At 49.2% G+C, this 8596-nt stretch overlaps 1 protein-coding gene across 1 annotated transcript; it reads left to right on the top strand.

Moving 5' to 3' along the window:
* Positions 1 to 524: 524 nt before the first annotated feature.
* LOC119095266 (cuticle protein 6-like) lies at positions 525 to 3381 on the top strand. The gene is made up of 5 exons (XM_037218126.1): positions 525 to 532; positions 2126 to 2465; positions 2512 to 2616; positions 2925 to 3066; positions 3323 to 3381. Exons 1-5 carry the CDS (start codon positions 525 to 527, stop codon positions 3379 to 3381), a joined length of 654 nt encoding a protein of 217 aa, XP_037074021.1.
* The last annotated feature ends 5215 nt before the right edge of the window (positions 3382 to 8596 follow it).

The following is an 8596-nucleotide window of genomic DNA, read 5'->3' as shown; positions in this document are numbered from 1 at the left end:
ATTGACCCCCCCCCCCCCCCCCCCGAGCGAAGGGTATCTAGCCGGCCACCCGGGCGCGTGTTAAGGTAGCGTGGACTGGTGGTGCTAGTCTAAAGTCCATGCCATTTAGATCTGTCTTCTAGACTTTAGGGTGTCTGGCTGGAATTTAGGTTTGCCACACAATCGTTAGCCGAGGCATGATCATGATCATAGAATGATGAACAGTAGCATGATAGAGCTCTTGTAACCTCCGCCGAGAGGACATGAAATGAGGGCGAAACGAAGTATGTCATTTTTGGCCGGTTGTATTATGAACACTTTGGAAGCACACGTTTGCGGTGGACGTATATTAAGGGTGGCCATTGTTTTGGCATGTTGTAACTTTTCCGGTGGGACCATGTCGAATGCTTGCCATTTAGGCTGAAAAAACAGGTTGAGAAAAGTGTTGAGAAAAATAAAACATATTAAAGGGTTCTCAAAACAACCAAACTTCATCAAAAGCATGGCCGACAGGCATTGAACATTTGAGGTTTTAGTGCGATAACATGTGGCGGTGAATATTTGTTGGGTTGCCTGCTCAGTGAGTATTAATTACAGAAAAGGGCGCTTTTTTTCTCCAACTTCTCAAAATATGTAACACAGCCAGCATGAGTGAGGCACTGATTCCGCGAAACCTTTAGTTTTGTCTTCGATTTGCCAGGATCGAGGACGCAACCAGCATGAGCTCCACAAGGATTCCACGAAACCACTAGTGTTGCTTTCAATATGCTAGAATATGTGCTGCAGTGCAGCCAAGCACGTATTTAACACGGGTTACACAAAACAACTCGCTCTGCTTCCATCTGCCGGAACTATGTGACACAGCCAGCATTCATTCCACCCGAATTCCTCAAAAAGTGCGCTTTCCTTCAATTTGCTTAAGTCTACGACACAGCCAACTACAAATTTCATTGGGCCGCTCGGCCATGGCTCTCTCTGTCGGGAGGAAGCCCCTGCCTCCCTGACATGGGCTGACGTCACAGCGGCCCGCCCCGCTCCGAACTGATGGGCGGGGTTGAAGGACACGCCCGTGGCCGCAGCCGAGAGAAGCGAGGCGCAGCCGGACCGCCTCCGGGTACGGCTCTACCTGGACCGCCTATATAACGCGTCCAGCTCCTCCAGCCAGCACAGTCAGTCCTCCTGCAGCGGGGAAGCATGAAGGTTCTGGTAAGTGAAGCCGCTAGAGTGTGCTGTGTTCGGCAGCGGTGGGAACCTTAGCATTTGTAGTTTTGATGCTTATGTGCAAGACTAGGTGTTCTATCGCGTCGCTGTGGACCTGCTATAACGTGTTACTTGCCAGACGTATAGCGAGTTATTTGGTATTCCCAACAAGCCGTATTCCGCTGGAAAACGATACTTTGTCGCAAAATATTGGTATATGTACACATTTATGGAGTAGTGCCAGGGGTTTTATGTCTCGCTTATTACATGAGCGACAGCTGATTTGTTTAACATGTGTCACGTTTTGACAGCAAGTACTGTTATAAAATCCGCAAGGGATCACTGAAATTTGTTCATATATGCAACCCTTTCAGCAACCAAACAGCATCGCTGTACTCAATGACAATCAAAGTGAGTTGGATGGCACTCGTAAAAAGACTTACACTATCACAGTGAGAAGAACGCAAGGATAAAACAGAACTGAAAAGGCCATTTTCTATAATTTCATCATACCGCACAAGACATTCAAGCAATTTAAAAATATAGGAGAATTGGCAACTCCTAGCTTAAAGCTAGTACTCGAATTGCAGGGATTGCAAAAATTGCGGGTACATGGACTCAAATCAAAGATAGCAATCAACTAGCGGATACATGACGACAACATGCATACGATAAAATTGAAAAACAGATGCCACAATCCTGAAGTATGGTATCCCAAAATTTCACCTAAGTGAAACATCATCGCCTTGCTTTCCAAGGACATAGGTCCAAAACTCCCCTCCATAATCCAAAGCATAGCTTCACCAATGCCTTATGCCCTGTATGCTGGTTCCAGTTAGTTCGCGGTCGTTTGGAGAAGGATCTGTTGCTTCAATGCAATACGATCAAGTATTGCTCAATCATAAGCAAGTTCCCACTATTCAGCCCACCGTCTGTGTTCCCGCAGGTCGCACTGGTCCGCTGTCTTGGCGCTGGGCCTGCCCAGTACTTCGCCTGTTGGGTACACCAGTACTACGGGTACAGCCCGGGTAGCTACTACGCGGGCCGGCGCGTACAACCATTACGCCCCGACGGTGTACAGCGCGGCGCCAGCCGCTACCGTCAGCTCGCAGTACCACGCTCAGGATGAGCTGGGCCAGTTTCAACTATGGCTACGCCGGAGGCCCGTCTGCCAAGAACGAGTTCCGGAGGTTCGATGGCGCCACCGTTGGCAGCTACAGCTACTAGACGCCAACGGCAAGGTGCAGACCGTCTCCTACACGGCCGACGATGTCAACGGCTTCCCGGTGAAGGCGACCAACCTTCCTGTGGCCCCGGAGGCGAAACCTGCAGGCGCCCGTGTTCAACCTGGAGGCGCCCGTGTTCGACGGCGTGGCTCCCGAGCCGGTGCAGGACACGGCCGAGGTGGCCGCCGCCAAGGCCGGAGTTCCGCAAGAAGTACGCCGAGGCGGCGGCCGCCTGCCGCCGCTGCGCCCGACACCGACGCCCCGGAGGCTGCCGAGGAGGAGGCGGCCGTCGCCCCTGCCGAGCGTCGCCGTCGCAGCGCTGTGCTTCTGCCCGCCCTGGCCAAGGCCACCTTCAAGACCGCAACTCTGGATAAGGTGGAGGCCGACCACCCCGGCCGACACCACCCTGCTGAAGGTCACCGAGAAGGAGCACGAGACGTACGTGCCCAGCGTGGTCTCTTACGGCCGCCCCCGCCGTCCACTACACGGCTCCCCGTGGTCTCCTACGCTGTCCCCGAGGTGAAGAAGGTTGAGGTCAAGCATGTGGCCTCTCCCATCACATACGCTGCCTCTCCTCTTCCCCTGGCCTATGGCCTGCACCCGTACGGCTACGGTGCCCCTCTCATCTACAACGTGGAGGCTAAGGAGGAGGACTGCCGCTGTCGAGGAGGCTGCCGAGGAGAAGCCGGCCGTCGTCGCCGCCGAGCGTCGCCGTCGCAGCGCCGTGCTTCTGCCCGCCCGTGGCCAAGGCCAACCTTCAAGACGGCCACCCCCTGGATAAGGTGGAGGCCCGACACCCCGGCCGACACCAGCCGGCTCAAGGTGGACTGAGAAGGAGCACCGAGACGTACGTGCCCAGCGTGGTCCCTACGCCGCCCCCCCGCCGTCCATTACACCGCCCCGGTGGTTTCCTACAGCTGTCCCCGCAGTGAAGAAGGTTGAGGTCAAGGCAGCCCCCATCACCTACGCTTGCTAACGCCTTCGCCTACGCTGCTCCTGCCATCACATACACCACCCCGTGGTCAAGAAGGTTGAGGTTCAAGCACGTGGCCTCTCCCCATCACGTACGCTGCCTCTCCTCTTCCCCGACCTATGGCCTGCACCCGTACGGCTACAGTGCCCCTCTGATCTACAACGTGGAAGACAAGGAGGAGAGTGCCGCTGTCGAGGAGGCTGCCGAGGAGGAGCCGGCCGTCGTCGCCGCCGAGCGTCGCCGTCGCAGCGCCTTGCTTCTGCCCGACCCCTGGCCAAGGCCACCTTCAAAACAACCACTCTGGATAAGGTGGAGGCCGACACCCGGCCGACACCACCCTTCTCGAGGTCACCGAGAAGGAGCACGAGACGTACGTACCCAGCGTGGTCTCTTACGCCGCCCCCGCCTGTCCACTACACCGCCCCCGTCGTTCGCTACGACCGTCCCGGATGGTGAAGAAGGTTGAGGTCAAGACGGCCCCCATCACCCTACGCTGCCTATCCCCTTCCCCTGACCTATGGTCCCACCCGTACAGCTTCGGCACTCCTCTGACCTACAACGTGGAGGCCAGTCTGCTGAAGTCGAGGAGAAGGCTGATAAACAGTTTTTCCATCTAAACATTGAACGGCAGACAGCTGCGTTCGGTTACATGTCTTGTCCTGTCTTCCATACTGCAGCGTCCGTTGTTCCAGTTGTTGAACATGTTGTCCATGTGTGATATGCTTCGGCCATTAACCCGTCATGATTGCATCATTCGTCATGCTTCCAGTAACTGGGAATACAAGGTTCACGTCCTATGTACTCCATTGTTTTATCTCGCTGCAGAGCTTGTGCGAGGCGACGGTAGTTTTGATAGCGGATGTTAAAAAAATAAAAACAATGCTATCACGTAGTAATAAGAAAAGCCCTTTTGCTGATGGACCCACATCCTCAATGTCGAAGGTCAAACTATAGCATAACGTGCCAATGCCAGACCCACATAATAAGATTGTAAACCGTATGTGACCAGACCATTCTTAAGTGTGTTATTTTTGTATTATAGATCCCTTACAAGGTAGCCAGATGGGCTCAATGGAAATGCGCGTTTTGATGGTAGGCAACCAAGCCGATGCGGTGCGATCCCCCCTTGGCACAACTCAAGGAAATCAATTGAATGCTTCCCACTAGATGTCTCTGGTGACTAGTGATTCCGTCCGCCATTGCCGAACACACGTTTCGTAGCTAATCGTCCATCGCTCTGACAATTTCCAAAGAATGCATATAGTTCTTGCTACATCTTCTGTGGATATTGTCAGCATGTCCATTACTAGGAAATGTACTTCCACCAACATGGGGCACCTAGTTTGTCCTTAAGGGCCTAAGGGAAACTTGCTTTTGATATCGCTAGCCTTATGTCCATAAACTCTCATCTTTTCATCGATTTATATCCTCTGACGACTGTAGCTGACCTTGCAGGCGTAACACAAAAGTCTGCCTCTTTTACTTCCAGCACGCCATGATAAGAAAAAAGCATTGGTCTTAACAGACCCGAAATGAGTAACCTACAAGCCCCAATGGCGTACCTAGGAACGCATAAAACGTAATGTTTCATCAGCATGTGAATAAGGCAAGAACTAGCTATTAAGATTTAATGGAGCACTAGAAGGCCGGATGCAACTTGTTTTATGTGATACGTAAGTTAGGAGCATTTTAAGGTCGGAGCTTGGCATTAGCATACTGCTTTGACAGCTCTGAAAAGCGTTTTTGTGAGCTTGCGCCTGTGAGCGTTTAGGTGTGACCTGTTCTAGGGAGCAAGGATTGGGCCCCACGACAGGTACAGTTGCACCTGGCAATGAAATGCATTAAAGATAAGACGCTCGGAGGAAGCAGTATGATTTCTAGCAATAAGGAGACCACATGAACCCACAAGCCTGGACCTGCGTTTCTTAAAATCCAGCTACGCGCGCAATTCACTTAGGCTCCAGTTTGAAAATATTGCAAAATTTTCCAACTGTAGCACGTTGAGTCGTGTACCTAACACATAAGAATAAGGAGAGTGCACTGTCACATAAGGAACCCGCATAGAACTTTCCCACGTAACACACGAAGATTCAGTTGTGGTGATCGCTGCTTTCTTGCAATACCCATGGCTGCATTTCATCGCTTTTTGACCATGTGGCCATTTGGTCTTACATGAGATTCTTGGCTGTACATTAAATTTCAAAAGCTGTGGAATACGACACACCGGACACAGCCGGCGCGGTTTTTATTAAAGTGACTTTTTTTGAGCATTTAGAGCAGACGCGAACAGCAGGTGGGGGCCAGGTCTAGTCGGGGTCTTGTCGAAGTACAATACAAATATTTTCTTTGCAGCATAGGTACACTTCAGACTAGGTCGCAAGACATGATTTATGCTTTTTAGTGTGGTCATGAAATCTTGCTGCGCAAGGATGAATTTGGGAAATTTAGAAAGAAGAAAGCTGTTGCCCTGCGGCCCAGGACACGTCGACCGGTGTCTTACAGCCTCACGGACGCACCTTGGTTCCAAGGAAATCACAAGCGGTAACCACGCAAGCGACATTATCAGGTGTACAGCGGTAGCTTAGTGCTAGAAAATGTGCTGCATAACAAACTTTGCTCAAAAGTTGATGAAAAAATAGAGATGAGAGAAGCGCTTTTAAAAACTAGACATGGAAAAGGATTACGTAAATGAGTATTTTACCACGCGTATTAATATCATTCTTTGGCCTACAGGCACTTCTCTTCAATGCGTCTTCAAAACACAAAAGTTGTGTTCGTCACGGAGCTGTGCTGCCAAAGCGTTGTCAAATGATAGTAAATATTTCGTGACATCACCTGGTTTCCTCAGCTGCGTGCAAACGCAAGTCTCTCTCGTAAAAAGACAAGATATCGTTAGTGAACTTTGCAATAAGTTTTGCTTTCATGCGCTCTACTACAGTTTGGTGACGTCACTGGTGCCGAGTACAGTTTGGTGACGTCACTGGTTGATGCGGGGCAGCCAGAGCATCGGAAGTCCTCGCACAGATCATGGCCAAATTGCTAGGGGAAGTTGTACGTGATTCTGCAGGCGATTACAAATAATCCAATGGCGAATATGATGGCAGGGGTGGTAAAAGTGTACTTTTGTCACCGAACAAATTTTGGAAAAATTGTCGCCAGCAGCGTAATGTGATGCCAGATGGCAAAATGGTCATTAAGTCCATGCCCAGTAGCGCCATCAGTAATCAGCCTGTAAACGAAAGTTTCTCCAATCACGGCACATTTCAATACCACACACGTAACTGAAACGTTCAGTCATACGCTGCCCTTGAACAAGCGTCGGGATAAGTGCTGCTGCTAAGAAAGCAGGCGCACCTGCGCTAGACTAATGAGATAGCCCAGTAACAACACGCGTTTTCTTCCACCCCCGGGCCTTGCCGGGGCATGTCGCCCGAAATATAACTTAAAGTTTATCTCCATTCTCCGGGTTTTTTCCGAGGAAAAAGGCTAATACTACTGTCTTGTCTATGTGAATCAATCTCCTCGTTTATGTACTGAACAGCTTGCAGGATGGATTGCTGATAAAATAGTGATATGGTTTTGAATATGCGCGCTCGAAAGTCCTAGATACAAGAGCTTTACGCCCAGCGTTGAAGTCTCCGTGAACCGCGCGGCGGCGGCCTTGCGGCTGACACTAAGCGATGGCCAATGAGCAAACGAAAAAGATGGTTGCATTTCAGAGAAGCTGGCTGCTGAAATATGTACGTCTCCATGTATGCCTAATGTAGGCAAAAGTAAGCTAAACACAACCTTAATCTGAAAACGGGGGGGGGGCAACTTAACACTGCTGCCCCTCACCATGAAAAGTAGGGGGGGGGCGTGGACCCCCTGCTCCCTCTGCTCCTACACACATGACATTAACGCAAAAACCATCTTCTCTGGACCTAATCTATTGACCATGATCCATGGGTTACTATCTCCCCATAATATTGCATACAAATTGGCACTTATCACAGTTGGCACTTACACAAATTGTCATTATGCCATCATCAAAACAAACTATGTTGATTTTCATCAATGCAGCTACGTTACTGGCAGACTATCTGCCTTCACAGCCTGTACTTAATGTATACAGTGATTATGCTATTGGTTCCATTTAGGACGATTTAACAATTCAGTCTTAACAAAAACAGCAATGAAACACACCATATTTGCATCCATGCAACTGTCGCACTCACAAGTGCAACGAAATATTGCACATGAATGAGCATTGCAGAGCGAATGACTTCCAGAGTTTTCGTATCACAGTAGGGATGCTATCATCAGGAAATAGCCAACATTGTGCTCAGAGACAAACAAATGTCAACCCTTCATTTGACCTCATAGGACAGTTGGGCCACAATACCACCAAACCACCTGTTATTTGAAGTAAAAACTCTCGGTAGAGGGGAAGGTGGCAATGAACCTGTACCACCCCTATCTGCTCATTGCGTGTATTTCCTACACACGCCGCTCTACTCCTTACTTGCACTGCACTCGCGTTGCCCACATCAAAAACATTAAAACATTGATGGAATAATTGCATTTCAAGCAGGGGCATAGTTTTTTCAAACTAGGTTTGGGAGAGTAGCAAACATTATGCATTGTACCCTCAAAGTATGGATGTCTTCCAGATTTGCACACATTTTCAGGGGCGGATCCAATATTTCGGCAAGGGGTCCACGAGATATTGTGGGCCCCCGACCCTCAAAAATATCTTTGCATTTCTGTCATCACATTTAACGACAAGTAGCTTGTAATGCATGCATGCATATATATATATATATATATATATATATATATATATATATATATATATATATATGTGTGTGTGTATATGCATGTATATGTTTACTTCTTTATTTATCTACTAAATACGGAAATCCGTCTTACTGCGTACAGCCCCATAAAACAGAGGCGTGCTACGCATTCATGCACATAGAGCTCACTCATTTTCTACGGAGCATTTCAAATGCTGTGGTTTTGAGGCTAAGTGTTTCGGATCAGCATGCAAAATAAACTTGAGTTTGCTGATAACAATCATCAAAACCAATCATCCGCTTGATTCCTAGCTTACGTATTTACGGCTAGCCGGCTGGGCGATGTAATCAGCTGGTGGCTGAAGATTCGTGCAGAATTGTTCATTTGCTTTGAGGAGTTTCAACATATTAATGCTTTAAAAGTATGTTAATAACATGAT

Source organism: Pollicipes pollicipes, unplaced genomic scaffold (assembly GCF_011947565.3).
Source record: "Pollicipes pollicipes isolate AB1234 unplaced genomic scaffold, Ppol_2.1 Scaffold_4219;HRSCAF=4965_pilon_pilon_pilon, whole genome shotgun sequence".
Lineage (NCBI taxonomy): Eukaryota > Metazoa > Arthropoda > Thecostraca > Pollicipedomorpha > Pollicipedidae > Pollicipes > Pollicipes pollicipes.
The sequence above is the reverse complement of the archived record's forward strand: the minus strand, read 5'-3'. Positions and strand labels throughout refer to the sequence as shown.